General features: G+C 40.3%; 3 protein-coding genes across 3 annotated transcripts; 1 reads left to right on the forward strand and 2 right to left on the reverse strand.

The window, feature by feature from the left end:
• The first annotated feature begins 6 nt into the window (after nucleotides 1–6).
• On the forward strand, nucleotides 7–8,547 carry LOC5520291 (centrosomal protein of 78 kDa). Its single transcript, XM_048724433.1, has 17 exons — nucleotides 7–541; nucleotides 1,121–1,202; nucleotides 1,594–1,690; nucleotides 1,791–1,863; nucleotides 1,982–2,085; nucleotides 2,407–2,581; nucleotides 3,045–3,158; nucleotides 3,454–3,518; nucleotides 3,697–3,812; nucleotides 4,005–4,127; nucleotides 4,459–4,510; nucleotides 5,052–5,166; nucleotides 5,608–5,723; nucleotides 6,135–6,209; nucleotides 6,384–6,450; nucleotides 6,624–6,717; nucleotides 7,104–8,547. Exons 1-17 carry the CDS (start codon nucleotides 286–288, stop codon nucleotides 7,198–7,200), a joined length of 1,821 nt encoding a protein of 606 aa, XP_048580390.1. The 5' UTR covers nucleotides 7–285; the 3' UTR covers nucleotides 7,201–8,547.
• On the reverse strand, nucleotides 7,757–17,207 carry LOC5520289 (potassium voltage-gated channel subfamily C member 1). Its single transcript, XM_001640072.3, has 2 exons — nucleotides 16,207–17,207; nucleotides 7,757–9,752 (listed from the first exon to the last, which is right to left on the reverse strand). Exons 1-2 carry the CDS (start codon nucleotides 16,774–16,776, stop codon nucleotides 8,856–8,858), a joined length of 1,467 nt encoding a protein of 488 aa, XP_001640122.3. The 5' UTR covers nucleotides 16,777–17,207; the 3' UTR covers nucleotides 7,757–8,855.
• LOC116603706 lies at nucleotides 10,319–13,854 on the reverse strand. The gene is made up of 2 exons (XM_032365302.2): nucleotides 12,142–13,854; nucleotides 10,319–11,784 (listed from the first exon to the last, which is right to left on the reverse strand). Exons 1-2 carry the CDS (start codon nucleotides 13,769–13,771, stop codon nucleotides 10,637–10,639), a joined length of 2,778 nt encoding a protein of 925 aa, XP_032221193.2. The 5' UTR covers nucleotides 13,772–13,854; the 3' UTR covers nucleotides 10,319–10,636.
• Nucleotides 17,208–17,597: the final 390 nt, after the last annotated feature.

Raw genomic sequence — 17,597 nt, forward strand, 5'->3', positions numbered from 1 at the left:
TGTATGAGTCTTTGTTGGACAGCGGATCTCCAAAACAGACCGTTGGAGATTCTGTCTGCTTGTTTTGTCAATTTACGAAAGAAACTCTCAAAAGTAGGCTTTGAATTACTGTTTACGAAAAGTCCACTCACCCTTAGGAAATACAGAGAAGAGGATGGAGCTTAACTTGGCCTCATGAACGTGTGAAAAGCGGCTGCTTAAGCTGTTTTTCTCTATGAATTTCAAGTGAATCTGGGCCAGCCGCCATCAAGGTTTCTACAACTATAAACAATAATTTGGATATCCATGATGGATACTGTGCGGAAGCACCAGAGGAACGCCATAGATTATGGTTTCTGCTACGAGAATCTGTGTGCTTTACAGAACTTGTGTCCCTTGCCTGCAGTGACGGCAAATCTGGATGAACATACTATAGACTGTAACGCGGACCGGGTTCGACAGCCAGACTGGGCGCCCATACTGACGGCTCTAAAGATTAATAAGACCTTAAAATGTGTGGCATTTAGAAGCTTCTGGCAGCAAACACTTTATCCAGACACTGGTAGGTCAAAGATGAGTGTATCATGAATCAGCCGGGTTCAGTCAACCTTACTGAATCAAATGACAGCTGCATGTAACATGGTTCAGGTCGCACAAGACTTGCTCAGAAGATGTCATATATAGAAGGTTTATTAGATGATACCAACCAGGGGTGGATCTAGCTTTTTGCTGAAGGGGGGTTTCTGGCTCCATAACTAAGGGGAAGGGGGTAATTATTTTTTGTAACATATAGCTTTCTGGCAGTCCAAAGGGGGGGGATAAACCACCTTAAACACGAACACGCACTATAAATGGGATAGCTCGGCCCCCTTTTTTGCAAGCTCTTGCACAAGTTGTCGTCATTCACAACTAGACTTCAATGAGTATTGTTGTTTCAGCATGTTAGCGATGCTTGTCTTCCATAGACCATTTCCTCCATGTCATGTCAATGTCACTTGGCCCATTAGAAGCCCCCACCCACCCCCCCCCCAACCCACCCCCTGTAATCCCACAAGATCACTCAGTTTTAAAAGTGTTGAATAAATAAACAAGTTAGCCAACTATTAACCTTTTCCTATGGGTGTATTAAATGTACTTTCAGAACTTTCAGAGCAAAAATTGCTGGCATTGAAAAAGAAAACTCCTCCAATTAGAAGTAAAGACATGACTTATAAGCTATGCAGGTAAAGTTTATGATCACGGCACTTTGGATCTTGGTATATAACCACAGGGAGATCAAAAGGCGACTTGCACCAAGAAGTCATGTGACTTTTTGAGTGGTAAATTCAAGCCAAGATAAACACAGAAATGACTGCACCTGTCACACTAGGAATTGACCAAAAAATTAAATCCCTCAATGAAAATATACTGCATGAATGACAAAGAAACTTTCTGGTTGATCCGTAAGCACTAGCTTTTTGTAGTTGTTATTTTGCTGACAGACAGAGCCCACACAAGCAAGTTTACCACCCAGTCACATGATCTGTTGAGTGCCATTTGAATGTTCGTTTTCTTTTGTACTGTTTATTTTGGTAACAATACATGACATTTATTTTCATCTTTTTTGACATACAGAATTATAAAGGATTGCCTTAGTAAAACAGAAAGACTCAACTGCCTTATTTTACAAGGTATTCCATTAAGGGAGAGAGATCTTGCATGTCTTGCAAAGGTAAATGATTATAAGGTTCTACTACTGTTGGACCGTAACATTCTTGATGTATGTACCTACAATGATATTGTCTTATCTTGATAAAACACTTCCCTTTCAGGGCATCACAAAAAATAGTACAATTCAGCACCTGTCTTTAGAGTTCTGCCAAATTGGAGACCATGGACTAGAGAGTAGGTTTTAATTCAATTTTATTTTTATGCTACTAAAAATGAAGGGGACACCTTTATTATAGTAATTTTTATTTTGAAAGTAAGTTGCTGAGCTATATACTATCCATTTCTTTGTAAGTATTGTCCAATGCAATCAAAGGATCACAGTCAATCACTTCTATCAACTTCACTGGGTGTAACCTGACGTGGAGAGGGGCTGAGGAAATCGCAAAGATCATCAGAGTAAGTACATTTGTCATGCTTTTTATTCTTATTGAGCCTCTTGCACTTTTAAGTGCAAAGACTTGCAAAGATCATCAGAGTAAGTACATTTGGCATGCTTTTTATTCTTATTGAGCCTCTTGCACTTTTAAGTGCAAAGACTTGCAAAGATCATCAGAGTAAGTACATTTGGCATGCTTTTCATTCTTATTGAGCCTCTTGCACTTTTAAGTGCAAAGACTTGCAAAGATCATCAGAGTAAGTACATTTGTCATGCTTTTTATTCTTATTGAGCCTCTTGCACTTTTAAGTGCAAAGACTTAAAAGTCTTTGCTGTTCTAGTTTCAAGCTACTCGTCGGCACAGTGTTGCATGGCAAGACAGTCTGCGTTACCGACGCCCTGATATGGACAGGATGACGGGACTTAGGCGCATTTCACTTTGCAAGAACCCTCTAGTTAGTGATCGTGGCATGTCGTACTTGGCTGAGGCACTAAAAGATGATCTATGGGTAAAAGGTATACTACATATCTATCCAGACGTTCTTTTAGAAGATGGGCCATACTATAAAGAACAAATGTGTAAGGTCTTGTCCCACCTAAAAGACTGATTTTGTTATGATTTTCTATAACTGCCACTTTTATCACAACTGCCATTGCTACTTTTTTCTAATAATTAATATAATCCATATAATCGATGTGTGAAAATGTATGTGGTTTACCCACTTATGTTTGGGCGTTCCTCATGACACCATGGTCCTGGTCCAGATGGTTCGCTAGTAAGCCATGCTTTAAGTGTCAGAGTAGATTTTATGTAGTTTAAACAGCTAGAGAGGGCCATTAAATACTGTAAGAAATGAAAAATTATATTGTCTGGCCACCTTAAATATCAATTGTCTGCTACTCTCCATCAGCCATTTATCTTCTCATGTTCTCCTTACCTGATTCAATATTTTTATATGAATGTGGTGTGTTTTTTTAGCTCTAGATCTTCAGCAGTGTGGAGTGAGCACTGAGGGAGCCATGGAGTTCCAACCAGTCCTCAAATTCAACACCACAATCACTGTTCTGGATCTGCGACTCAACCCGCTCATAGGTATGTATATAAGAATTATCAATATGCTTAATGGTGGTATTGGAGTTTGATAGTAATTTCAGTTGTGTTATCAAATTTATGTTCAATGACATAGAGTCTAAGACAGCACACACACAAGATAATGGCTACCTCCATTATCTTTTAGCACTTGGAAAGAACTAATGTGTATGCCGTCGTTGTCTCTCTACCATCATAAATCTTAAATTATTGACAGGCAAACATTTCTGTATTATAAGCAAATTTTAAATGAATCTGTTTGTAACAGTGGCGCCCAAAACTGTTCTGTTTCAATTAGATAGAGATGTGTTGACTGCAATTATGGAGCAAATCATGATGAATGCTGGTGACATAGAAACAGAGGTACTTATGACACTAAGTAAACTTAAAGAAGACCAATCACACCCTCATTTTATGCCCTTGGTAGAAGTGCTTGGATAGGTACATATTTTGCTATAAGCGCTATAGAAGAACAATTGATAAATAAATGAATAATTAAATAATCGGTTAAACTGCGATCACATTTTTGTGTGCATTGCAGTTCCCGTGGATTGTTATAGAAGAGCCCAAGCCTGGCAGGATACGGCAGCTGCGCAAAGGAGTCAAAAGAGAGAGGCCACGAACAGTCTCCACAGCATACAACCGCCGATCCGCAAAGTATGCTAGCGTAATAACTTGAATAGGCGCCTTGCCTAAGAGAAAAATTTTAATCATAATCTCCCTCAAATTATGGCCTCCCCAGAGCAAGCGTCTCGCCTAAGCACTTCCTCCAATTAAGCGCCCCACCTAAGCATGACGCACTTCGTAGACTTTGATGACAAGGGAGACCGTTTTTTGCGTTTTTCAAAGGGACGGGCCTCAACAGCCACGATCACGAAGTGCCTCTGTCAGGTCGCCTGTGGTACGAGCAACCGTGAAAAAGACTGGAGCAGGCGTCCCCTGGAGAACTGCAGCACGCGTCGGGAGAAACCGGTAAGGTGGGAAAAACCGGCAAGGTGGGAAAAACCGGCAAGGTAGCAATTTATCACGGGTTTCTTCCCTGTACCCCAAAGTACGTACTTAATATCCATAGAACTCGGGAGAAACCGGTAAGGTGGGAAAAACCGGTAAGGTAGCAATTTATCACGGGTTTCTTCCCTGTACCCCAAAGTACGTACTTAATATCCATAGAACTCGGGAGAAACCGGTAAGGTAGCAACTTATCACCGGTTTCTTTTCTGTACCCCAAAGTACGTACTTAGTATCCATAAAACTCTGTCAGCCGCCATTTTGTCATCTTAGCAAAGTATTTTTTTTCCCTTAGACATAAATTGAAGACGACATCTGACGACAGCTTGCCTCGTGGAAATGTCAAGGTATTAAATTTTGCGTTAACTGGTTATTAATTTACCCTTTAATGATGACGTTCTAGCGCAAATTACGTTGGTTTCCGCGTATAATTACCGTTTGGTATTGTGGAGATTGTCCGTTTGTTTTTCGCTATTTCCTGTGATGAGATCCAACCTGTTACTCAAATGTAGACAATACTTAATTACTTTCTTTACAGTGCAGAAATGAACTGAAATATTCAGAGAGTATATATGACAGGAAAATAATGAACAGTGTTTACTGTTAGAATAAAAGGCCCGATTTCCAGCTCGCTTCTGTAAGCCCGCAGGAAATAGATCCTGTTACAGCAGAAACTGATAATAGATAATGATCTCTTTGCTGCAGGGAGGATCAAGGGACAATCCATTAGATCTTTGTGTTTGATATAATGCATTGTTTTGCTCGGTCTGTTTATGCTTCTCTAGCAAAAAAAAAACCCTCCAATTTCGAGGGAAAGAGAAACAGACGCACAAGTTTTTCCTGTATCCCCCCTGTTTTCTAATATAGTGGTTGTTCTGATGCTTACAGAAGAAGAAAGCCCAAGGTGTCGCGGATTTCGTGGTGGACCCTCGGGCTGCTAGTTCTCCAGTCGAAAGCGAGGAAGAGTCGTCCTTCCCTCCGTCTAGCCGCTCCACTGACTCTGGTAAGACAACGAGATGAGCCGCTATTTTATTTTATTTAAAGAAAAAAAAATCGATCAGCAACTCCACTATTTTCAGTCGTATTGATTACGATTTTTAAAAAAAATACAACTGTCCATTTGCAAGAACGATTGAAGTTTGAAACTCCATTAACGACATTTGATTGAAACTATCTCAGTTACTCGCTTGAATAAGCCGATGGAATTGAATTTTTTTAGTGGCTCGGTATTGCGCGAAATTTAGCGCTCACCTGTCACAACAAAAAGTACTGACTTCTTAGCTCTGGTCAGTTGCTGCTCTCGAGCTTGTTCTTACCCAAGAGGAACTCTTAGAATCGTTAAAAAGACACAATTATTTGTTCTTAGAAGGAAGTACATGTGTTAAGTACAGTGTCATCATTTTGTGATTTTTTTTTTCACTTTTTTTTTCCGTGTCGTGTGCAGATGTCCGCATGAGTGGCGGGAAGTTAAAGGAGATGAAGATTGAGATCGAATTCCTACGCCGAAGAGTTGAAGATGAGAGTCGCGCGCGGGCATCGGCTGACTCGCGAGTACTCGAGGTAAGTGATACCTGAATAGCCTAGTCCCAGGCGTCTCACCCGGTTTTCTAATCGGGCTTCCTGTGGTAAGAGTTGTGACGTCACAGGAACGCGAGGACGTCCCAGGCCACAAGCAGGAACCCGGTAAGAACGCCTGGGACTAGATTAATTCCTGATGGTTTTACCCATTCGCTCTTATATCCCTTTTTCGCTTGTCATTGGAGCTGGTTAATCGACACATTAATTATTGTGACTCTCTGTCTCAAATCCGTCATATCATGTATTAGCATACCGCGCACCATTTTTATTGTTCAGGATATTGAAGTGCGAGTTCATGTGCAAAGAATACTTTAACACACTAACATTTTCTTATTTCGTGTATCTGTTTATAATGCTGTCTTCTGATGCTATTGTCACGAATTATTTTGTCAGCTTCAAGTTGAAAACAGGAGACTTCAGCAAGAGATTCGTCTGATCCAGGCCAGACAGTCGTCAAATGCTCAGAAGGTAGGGCGGTATGCGCAGAGTCACACACATCCACGCGCTTACATGCGCTTGCTCAGCGCAAATGTTAAGTACTACCACAAGTGGAAGAAGGTAGGGCGGCATGTGCGAGTCACACACATCCACGCGCTTGCTCAGCGCCAATGTTAATGACACAAGTGGTGTTTCTATTTATAGTCCCCGAAAGCTCCGGCGACAACGGAAATCTCGCCATCTGCTAATGGCGGCAAGACAGATAGCAAAGGTACATAATCAACGGTTTTTCCGCATAGTAGGAACTTAAAGCCGCATTGTCACCAGCTTACTTCCGGAGGTCTGACGGAAACCTCAACCGTGAAAAGACAATAGAATATATGAGAATCCGCGCTATTTAACAGGCCATCCGCTCTAAATTATCAGCTGTTGTTGTTGACTCAGGCGGGACGCTTCTCGAGGATGATCGGTTCCTAGAAAGCATCGAGGCTTCTTTCAAGCAATTCTACGCCTTTCTCGATATGCTTAAAGGACACGGGTAAGTGCTATTTCTCCCCCACCTCTCGGCTCCCCCTCTTGACCCCACCCATTCTTACTACCTCTTGCCTTTGCTAGATACCGCTCGATTCCTTCGATGGACTCTCTTTGTTTTGGCTCAAGTTGATGCCTACGGAAAACTGATCAATTATATTTGGGGAAATTGACAAAAGTTTCTTTCCTTCTTCAATCGCGCCGTTTGTAAAGTACACTAATGTTGCTATCAACACCTTTGGGGGAAATTTAACGGAAAGCCTTAGGGACTTGAATGTGAACTGCGTTTCCTTATTTAACATGCCACATTTTTTCCCTCGCTAACCTGAAAAATTTTAGAATCCTTTTCCAGCTTGTGAACTGTGAACTGCTCTCACTGCGATTTTCCCACAGGTACGGTGACCTGGTACAAATGCTGAAAGACAATGGATTCCCTGTGCAACCACAACCGACAGCGACCACAAGCTCAGCCGGTACCACGCTAAGCTGACCCCCAAGTAACTTCTTCTTTCAACATCTATACGGACTAGACTTCTAATAGTCTCATTTCCAGTTCTAACGTCTATCACGCAATGCGCTTTAAAGACCCAGGGTCTCTTGCGTGACGCATGGTTTCGTATGCTATGAAACCCTGTGCAAATGAGATGCTCATCTCAGTTGTAAAATCCACTTGAATCGCTCAATCCCAATCCATCCTATAATAAAAACTGCTCAATTCTATTTCGAAGCTATCAATCAATGCAAGGAAAGTGAAAGGAAAAATGATGAGAGTTTTGAATATCCAGAATCAAAACAACATTGTCACGCAGGATTTACGGACTAAAGTCCAGCGCATTGTGTGACAAAATCCAGAGGGACTGTGTGGGAGACAAGACATCTAGGCGTAATAGCCCTTGATATCTATGTGTTCCTGTTTGTTGTATGTAAGTCTCATTTTGATCGGTACCCCAGTAAGCCTCGGCGAAGCTCGGGTTTAAAGCTTTGGTAGAATGAGTATTCATAACAGGAACAGGACTCAAGCTCAGTAATCCAGATGCCAACACCACTTTGAGTTTTACGTATTTACTGGTTCAGACACCGGCATTTAGTTAAATTGTTTTTTAAATTAAATTTTGCCCTTGTCAGCCGCACCTTTGTTATTGTTTACAACCAATATTATGAGAAGAAATCTTAGAATAACCACTTTAGGATAAATAGTAGCCATAGGTAATCGTATGCGTTATTTACCAAATTCAATGGAAAATATCACATTGGCTTCCCCAAATCAGCCGATGGAAACGGATTCTTTCTCACACCTGGTTCTCTTGTAGGAGGACAAAATGGTGACTGGCAGAGACAATTTTTTAAAGGTCGTTTTTGCGCCTCATCGTCTAAATGAGTAAATAGGGGCCTTAAGCAAGGACGACGACGACGGCTGGGACAACGCGATCGAAAAAGATGTTTTCGCGCGTGGCGATCAATAATAATTTAATTGCAATGGAATAGGCAAAACATTATAGCCAGAGACATAAAAATAAAATAAGGAAATTATTTCTACAGCAGCGAACGTAATGGAGTTTACTGCTCAAACGTCCGCGTCCTCAATTAACCGTGAATCTTGGAGTTTACACGTCCGTGGTTTTACGGAAAACGGCTGAAATGTTTCAGACAGAACGCAATTTCCACGTGCTGCTATTAAATTCTGAATCAAATTGCATTGTTTTCTGCCGTCGGCGTCCGCGATGTCGTTGCTTAAGGTCCCTAATAGCTGTACTTGCTGCCCATCGTGTGGCACTGTTTTATTTTATTTTAGATATTTGATGATATGTACATAGATTAAATAATTGTTCCTTGTTGAGACAAAGTTATTGTTTGAATATGTAATTCGGTGTTTTGGTGTTTACATAGTCCTCTCTATGTTGGCATGAGTTGTGTCGCAACCTTGCTGGCCCGCCATCACATATATATTATATATCTGTTCTGTATTGGCGTGAATTTTTGGACTTCCATCTTGGATATCTGTTATGTGTTGGCATGAGTTTTGAAGGAATTTATTTGTTTATGCTATCACAGTTTTTGAGCAGATCTTAAACACTGTGATAGCGAAACCAAAAAAATGTGTTGACATGAGTTGTGTAGCAATTTCCTTATCCCCCCCCTCCCCCCTCACATGTTTGAGACCTCTTCTATGTGTTGAAATGAGTTGTGTCGTAATCTTCCTGGTTCGCCATTGGTCGCCATCCTGCGTAATCTCTTGCGTACTGGTGACGCAAGCACTCGCTTACGCATGCGCATATCTGGAGACCCTGTCATGGTAGACCGCCTTGTAAGGCCCATGATGTTCGCGGGCACATGGGAGATGGTCTTTTGGTGCTGATTGTTAGCGCGCCGTGGTTGTTGTACCCTAGTGTGCGCTTGAATATAATAATACGAAAAATTGCTTCCGATCACAGACACGGGGAGTGCAACAATTACCACTCCGCAAATAGCGCACACCGCACCTATGACTTTGCCTAATTTTGTTACTGGACAGACGTCCCCATAACCGACGGTGGTCACTGTTATTATCGCCCACCAGAAGGACTCGGGAATGCTCTGAAAGTTCTTGTCATTAGCGTCTTTTTCTGCGAAGTAAATCATGCTTGAGAACAGGATTATGGGTACCATGACGCTCACAAATACCAGGAAAAGCTCGTTTTTGCTAGAAATAAGTGAACGGAAGAGAATCTGGAATGATAAAGACAGACTGAATATGCGAAAGATCCTGAGTGTCCTCATGACTACCAGCCAAGAAATCTGGTCCTGGAGTTTAAACAGGCGAAAGTAGAATGGTAGAATGGCTGTGAGGTCGACCCAGTTCATGGGATTCTTCACGAATTCCTTGGTGCTTGGGCAGAAAACGAGACGAAGGACAAACTCTACAGTGAACCAAATGGAGGTGCTGAAGTCGAGCCAGTAAAGGACTTTCATAGTGAAGCTGTCTTCTCGCAAAGATGGTACAGTGCCGAGACAGAACTGTGTTACAGAAACCAGGATCATGAGACAGGAAATCATTATGAATACCTGGAAAGCAAAAAAGTAGCCATTAATAATATCCCCTTTCTGGTTAATGCTTTACCAATCTCAAACAATATGTATTGTTCTGGGTGCAAAAATACATTGGAGGCCTTTGTTTAATAGTGATTTGTATGGAGAAGCTTTTTTGTGGGGTGGATACTTCAAGGTCATTTCAAGTTTTTGTATCGTTCCTGGTACATGCAAAACAAATGTCATGACTTTTTGCTATTATGTTTTATTTTGTGTATTTGTTTATACAGAATAGGATCGGCTCAAAAAAAAAAAGATTTTAGGACCAGGGAATTTGACAAGATTTGCATTGGAGGCCGAGGGGTTATGGTGTCCTCCAAAAATATCAAGCCTCGAGTTTCTGCAGGGACATCCCTACCCTTCTCACAGATCTTTCTGTTACTGGAGCAAGCAAAACAGGGAGCACTGTTTTCATGATTTGGGGTTTACAGCCTATAAAATCCCTCCCTGGGTGAGCATACCCCCAGATCTCCCTTGGATGTGGAGCATTTTTCGACTATGTCCCATGTGAAAAATGTGCTGGATAAGATGAGAAACTTTCATATTTTGTATCTTATTTTATTGAAAATATTGATAGACTATCTTTAGCCAATTAATAAATAAGTTTTCCTCTATTTTAACAATATTTTTAATAAAATTATAATCATTATTTTACAGCCAGATTCGTTGTTGCACAACCTCGGGGAATCCAAAATCCAAGTCTCGTTTGGGAATAGCGCGTAGTCAGACAAGCTTTGGGGGCAGTTTGTTTGGTTTTGATTGTTTGGTTTGATTGACTACGTGCTATTTCCAAATGAAGAAAGTACGAATTTGGCTATAAAAATTGTAAAATGATAATTCTCACTGCAGGCCAACATTATTTATTGTGTCTGCTGTGCTGCTTTGCTGATTTTTATCAAACTCTTTTGTGATGTGCCCAGTAAAAACTCTACATTGTTTACTACCTTAGCAGAGCCTAACATGTCTGACATGATGTCTTGGTATGAGTCCAGCCTACTGATGACAAAGTTCAAGATATCAATGCTCCTTTGCAGTTTGTGATGACTGGTATTAGTTTTTGACATGGCCATAACCATAGCGCAACCCTCTATCACTGTATGAAGTAGAAATTTATAATCCACTATTTTTCTGAGCAAATTACAGGGATTATAATCAATAAACTTCTGAAGATATCTCTCAGGACTAGATATTGGCTTGTTGGCGAAAGCAAAACCATTTTGCTGCAAATATTTATAGGATTCCACTGCTTTTGCAATTCTCTCAACAGTTTTGTATGCCTTGCACATGTCATTGACATTTCTCGCCAGGTGGTGATTAGTAGCTACTCGGACATTCCTGTTATACCTTGCAGATCCAATATTATCTGTAAGTTCCACCTCTTCTTCTTTTTTAGCTCCCTTACACAAGACCCCATAACCGTGGAGATTCCAGTCTTTGAGGCATTCCCAGCAAAAGTGTCCACCGCACATGGTACAAGACATGTGTGGGCAGCCTCCATTTTTCTCAACTGGATATCTACAGGCTGGACAGCGCTTGACAAACACAGACTTAATGCGGTTGTCCATTCCATTAAGTATTTCCTGGTATGCTTTGGTCTGCTTTCTAAATCTCTGCGCTATTTCGCACTTGGCTGGCCAGTGAGTTTCTTCCTGGCATTCGGAGCACCATGTCTTGCCACATGCACAGGCCACTGGAACACCGCCATAGTCCAGGAATGTATTACCATGGTAACAACTTCTCTTTGTTACCTTATTCACAAGGGAGCATTTATTTCCAGGGCACCATCGCCAGGAAGGATTTGCCTCTACTGCTTTCTGCCTGACCTGGCTAGTGTATTTTAGGTAAAGTTCAGGTACCAGGGCTAGGATAGTGGTGTTATCGACTGGAGTGGCACATTTGTAACCAGGGCATACAATACTTGTCTTTCCCTGTCTGATTTGCTCATCCAGGTATGCTTGCCAGCATTCATCACAGAACCAATGGCTGCAGGCATTGAGCACAGAGAACCCTGTTCGAAAGAGACATTAGAATTAGAAAAAAAGGTTTCTTTTTTCATAGATATATATGCCTTTGTTGCAGTAATTGTTGTTGATGTTATGATAAATAATAAAATTTTAAGCAAAATATTTGAGCTTACATTTTGTATTCCACTCTAGAAACCAAATTACATAACTTCTCTCAATCAAAAGCTTGGAATGATGAACTGACCAATTAGAGAGTTCGAAAGGTAGTTGTGTTAAAAAGCCTCCAACTTGCAAAAAAAAAAAAAATCAAAATTGCACTTAAGTCTGTTAGAACTGTTAACATGAAAAAAATATATATAGGTATATATGGGCTTGCAAATTCCTATTGTGACTTTTAGTACCTTCAATCGAAGAGGTGGCCATTTCATAGCAGACTCGACAGACGACCCCTATTTCTGTCTTTGCATGTCCTGAGATGTCTTCTGATTCTTCCTCTTTTGTGCCATCTTCCTCCTTTATCTCTGCATAGGCCATCTCAAGCTGGAGTGCTTTCTGTTCATAGGAACACACATCAGACAGTACATCATAGGAGACAGCTGTGTTCCATCTTTTGACCTGTGGAGTTTGTGGAGTGTTGTCTGCTTGAATACATTTTACTACTTCTGACACATTCAACCCAGATTTCCCTTTAAGTCCTGCAAAAGCTGATTCTAAGTCCATTTCTTCATCGCTAACAGCTGTCACTGCCAGTGATGTACCATCATTGATCTCTTGAAAGAGGAGATGTACATTAGCATACTGATTTGGAGTTATACTGAATTTTCTTGGTGTGCTTTTCCCTTCTCTGTAACTGTCTCTGAATTCTTCTCTCAGCTGGTCAGATTGCGTACTTAGTTTGTCAACCCTTATGTGGAATTTATAAATTGCAGGTTTCTTAGGAGTTGTTGCTGGTGGCACTGCAACAATGTGAGGAGTGCTAGGTGCCACCTCCTTTTCAACACCATTTAGAAGTTCCTGGTCTACCAATACTGCAGTTCCTTTTTGATGTATAGGCCAAGGGCACCCTTGTATTCTTCTAGACTCCTTATTCTTTCCATAAGGGCTGCATTCCTTTGCATAGCTGACATAGTCCATGAAATTGTTCATCTTTGTCTTTTTCAATGCGATGCTAGCTATGAGAGATCCAATATCAAAGTCACTCTGCATGTTATCCTTGGTCTCTTTGACATCATCATCATCATAAATATCTGCATCACCATCATAATCTGCAAAGTAGTCACAATCAAATTCTTGTCTTTTAACATCACACCCACTGTATAGTCCCCAGCATCTTTTCTTGTTTCGAAAACCCTTGGTTTTATATTTGGACTTAGTACCATAAGTCCCATACCAGTCTGACCAAAGGTCTGTCTCAAACTCACGGTAGTTGGGCCAGCTATGTCCAGGAACTGAGGATGATACTTCGTATATGATTTCTGCGTCTCCACCACCTTTATACAAATCTCCTACATGGGAGAATTTGGACCTTTTGCCTTTTTTTTGTATACCAAAATTATCCACAACATTCACACAGTCTCCTTTTTTGACTCGCTTATTTTCACAGGTCTCTCTCGTCCCTCGCCTCTCAATCAAAACCACTCTCGGTTTGTCTTTCTCATCATTTTCTTGGGTTTCTTGGAGCTCCTTTTTCAAAAGATCTGGAAGAAGCCATCGTTGTCGTTTGTTGAGGGACAAAATAACATTATCCGCCTCTCGACCTTTGTTAAAAGTGGCAAATCGCTCAAAAAACCTACTGTGGCTTTCTTTTATCACTGATTTGTTCTCAAAGCCGTCAGGGAATGGAAAAGCGTCGATCTTTCGTTGAATTCTCTCATCCGTAAGGTTATCGACTTGGTTCACCACTTTGGAGACGTAGCCGGCTTGACTGTTTGGATTGCCTTTGCCTAGGTCCGTTCCGCTATCCCATCTACAAGAAGGCGCCCTTACAGTACGACCGCTATGAACTCCAAATTTCCCTTCTTGCCAAACCATGGTCCGAGAACGAAGAATTTACACCTCAAAATGCAGCATCTCATGAGTTGTGATGGTAGAACATTCGGAGGAAACTGATTATAAATACAAATTCCTACGTCACCACGCTGTATTCCTATTGGAGGATATTTTTGGATTATTTTGTCACTTTAGAGTTCATTGCTTTTATTTTATTGCACCATCTAGGTGAAATTCGAACGTAAATATTGTTAGAGGGAAAGCAAAAACAGGTATTACACCTATAGTATGCAACATGCTATTATACTGAGACCAAACTTTACACAATTCACACACGAATAATTGAAATTGTATAGAAATGAAACTTTTCATCACAAAGTAGCTGTTTTGTGCTATCTGTGATTCTTTGAAAAATAAAGTTTAAAGCAATTAATCAATAAATACGTGTTATTATTAAATAAATACGTGAATCTGATTACTTAATAAGTTCTTTTACCTATTCCTTAGTCTCTCGGCGGTCGTGGTCTCCTGTCACGCAATCGCTGCTACAAGCGCTTGCGTGACAGAGAGACCACGAAGACTGGAAGATGAGACTAGTCCCCTACCCTGGGTTCCAGAGGCTGAATATCCGCTTTTCCCAGCATGCTAGGGGGCGCGGGTTTAAAAAACCTCTCGCTTCGCTCGAAAAACTCTAGGAGCCTCTGGTCTCCAAGGGTACTAGTCCCCCTAATTGACTAGAGGATGGGATATGCCAAATACTTTTGGGCGCCGTTTGAAAGAAAGTAGAGGGCATAATATTCAAATCCTGTCTTAGAAAAAGAAAAGAAAACAGTTACACCAAAAATAGGATACACATAAGGTGGGGATGTTTTATCTCCATCATTTGCATGCATTTAGCAAAGAGCTAGAGCTGCGTTAATTTTCGAAAGTGATTAAAGCAATCATATGATTACAAGCAAGTGTATCAGCGATTTATATCACCTTTTACATGGAGATATTGTGAAACGAGGCTGTAAGGGCAAATTATTTTTCCTTCAAGACGTTGAAAGGAAGATTGGCTTTCCACGAGAAAGACGTGCTAGGTTAAATCTCTATACTGGGGGCTTGAATATTGCCCTACAGTTATAAAAAAAAATAGCTTGTTTTTGTGGATATCTATTTTGCATTCCATTTTTACACGATATCTGATAATGCTAATAGATATCTAAGAAGAGAAATGACGTTTTTATGAATCTTTTTTTTCTTTTAGTAAGTGAAGACAACTCCATTATTTTATAATTCAGAAAGCAGCAACATCAACCTTCAATATTAGCATATTCTAATATGTGGTATAACATCACTCGTGACAACAAATATTATGTTTTAGTGTCAGCTAAAATAATTGAGTCAGATTGGTGAAATTAAATGACTGCTTTTTGCTAAACTCTGTCTCCATGTACTTCCTATCTCATTAATCATTGCTACGCTATCTTATCTTGTTGTCGAAAAGACTATCGCTGGCTTTCTGACGGCAGAATCCTAATTCCATTCTTTACATCCCCGTGAAAAATAAGCAAAATATGAAAAAGTGACATTAAGTTCCAAATTACAATATGTACCACTAATGATTACATCTTTTCATGTTCCCTGTGGTCAATTGAAGAGTTTTGTTTAGATTAAGCAATACTACAAGCCAAGTTAGATCTCACGTTCTATTGCGGTAAAAAAACGTATTTTTTATTATTCGATTAAAAAAAACACTTGTTGTTTCCTTTTATACCAATATGAGAAATGCAATAAGGAAAAAATACATTTAAAATGAGTGAAAAGACCATTATGTATAACAGATAGGGATAAACAACCTAGACATGCAGCTGCGACCAGAGTTGATCTGTTGATTTGCACGAAATTCGCCAAGCAAAATGTTTGTTCGCAATTTTTGTGGAGTTTTGTTCTGGACACCAAAAGCACCTTTTCAAAAAGATAAAATCGCAATAATCTCTAACGTCTTCTTTTGTTGTTGTTGTTTTTTTTCTTTTGCGCGTTGACCTCACAATAGCAAGTGTGAAGACTGCGACTTTCAATTCCGCGTATTTAGCGATAAAAAAGAAAAGTATTTCATCAGCAGTTTAAATGTTAAAATGAAATTTGTATTGATAAACCTTTTATTGGGATGTAAATAATAATGTAGGATACTATCAAAATTTTGATTATTGAAGAGTTTATGCTTTTATCTTCGTTAGCAAATTTTTCAAATATGCAAGCAATTTTCAAGTTGGTGTTAGGGCTTTACGGATAAAGCAATTAAAAAAACGCATTTGTTTTTCTATGGTTTCCGATGTAATTGTCTTTGAAAGAGTAGTTTATACGGTGGTTTTACTACTCATTGGATTCAAATCATTTTTTATTATTACTACTTGTAAGCCGTTATATTATACCAATAGACCCTTGTCAAATTACCTATGCATCTAAGCAATACATGTGTTTTGTTTACTCACCCAGGATGCCTTAGAAGAATGCGGATCATCTAAAAAGGCCCACACTTTTGGCCTGAATCTGTTCCATCGTTTCAAGAACCCCCTCTTGAATGATTCCTCCTTGGCGAAGATAGTCGTGAGGCTTTTTCGCTTGCCGCTCTTCTCTTTCCCGTCCATCTTCCTTGCGCTGTCTAGATGGAAGGATTTAAGGGTCTCTTCTGTATTAATCTGCCGCTTGTAATGAGCCCAGCAGCACTGTTCCATATCCCGGTCGTTTATACCCCAATATGACAGTTCTTCTTGGAACAGAGTGGAACACACGTCCCCGGGGCAGTGTAACTTGCCTGTCCTATAATAATTCAGAACTTCTGCAAAAATCCGCGGGTGACGATCGAAAAAGTACTCGCCAAGAACTTGGTCGTACTCTACACAATTTGTATGGTTCTCCGCTAGCCAGGACAGGCGCGTGTCGGGGATGTTTTTTAAAGTGCTCATGAATGTATTGTGTCTGAACCCCCCGACATTGATCGTAATACGCTCGGTGAGATCGCTGTCAAAGGGGTTCTCTACGATGCACGGTTTGGCGTCCATGGTCCGTCGTGGATGAACTTGTCGATATTGGCGCTCGCCCGGTTAGGCCTGATTTGTACTTTACGTGAATTATTGTTTGCCAATCAAGAGTGGAATGAAAATGATAAAATAGTGCTTATCGGACTGGACGTCGGATTGAGCGGAATGGTCGAGCTTCTCTAGATAACTTCAAGTACTTGATTTACTCGCACTTGATGTATCCAAGGGCTCAGGAAGATTCTGAGTACTTATTTTTCTTTCGCTCTCTTTTGTTGGTTATTAAGCATAGTTAATAGATGGTTATAGTTGATGAAAAGCATAATCAATGAAAAAAAGGAAGATAGCAAAGGAGGTTTATTCCGCTCGCCGGATGCGTTCTGTGTCGTCTACTGCGCTGAGATAATGCACACCGACTTCCCCATTGCCTCTTCTCACCAATGGTAGCAAAATAACCTGGATTATAATTTCTTCCCTCTTACCAAGCAAAACAGCAGTGCAAGGTCATTATTCAAAAGCCATTTACATTCATACTCCAGAATGCGGTACGGACTACTGTCGACCAGGCGAGGGAAAACAAGTGTGATGTTTTTGCTTTTACACATGTTAATATCCCGAGTATAGTTTATAATATTGTGTTTAAAAGAAAAAAATAAGGCCATTTTGCTTAACAACACAAAGATAATTCAGTAAACAGGTTAATAGTTTTACTTTTTTTACATTGATAGACTAGCAATGTCTCTCATTGTTCAATCTTAATGTAGTTTTTCGTTCAATTTTATTTCCCCCATTCCCTTTTATCTAGTGTGCTTTTCTATTTTCCGCAAGAGCTTTTCTAAAAGCTT

This window comes from Nematostella vectensis, chromosome 1 (assembly GCF_932526225.1).
Source record: "Nematostella vectensis chromosome 1, jaNemVect1.1, whole genome shotgun sequence".
Classification (NCBI taxonomy): Eukaryota; Metazoa; Cnidaria; class Anthozoa; order Actiniaria; family Edwardsiidae; genus Nematostella; species Nematostella vectensis.

Coding starts and splice junctions, on each gene's coding strand:
- LOC5520291 (XM_048724433.1), top strand. CDS start 286: ATGATGGATACTGTGCGGAAGCACCAGAGGAACGCCATAGATTATGGT. Junction 3,519..3,696: donor CTGGTGACATAGAAACAGAG/GTACTTATGACA, acceptor TGTGCATTGCAG/TTCCCGTGGATTGTTATAGA. Junction 3,813..4,004: donor TACAACCGCCGATCCGCAAA/GTATGCTAGCGT, acceptor CGTTTTTCAAAG/GGACGGGCCTCAACAGCCAC.
- LOC116603706 (XM_032365302.2), bottom strand. CDS start 13,771: ATGGTTTGGCAAGAAGGGAAATTTGGAGTTCATAGCGGTCGTACTGTA. Junction 11,785..12,141: donor GGCCACCTCTTCGATTGAAG/GTACTAAAAGTC, acceptor TCTTTCGAACAG/GGTTCTCTGTGCTCAATGCC.
- LOC5520289 (XM_001640072.3), bottom strand. CDS start 16,776: ATGGACGCCAAACCGTGCATCGTAGAGAACCCCTTTGACAGCGATCTC. Junction 9,753..16,206: donor ATTCTTCTAAGGCATCCTGG/GTGAGTAAACAA, acceptor TTTGCTTTCCAG/GTATTCATAATGATTTCCTG.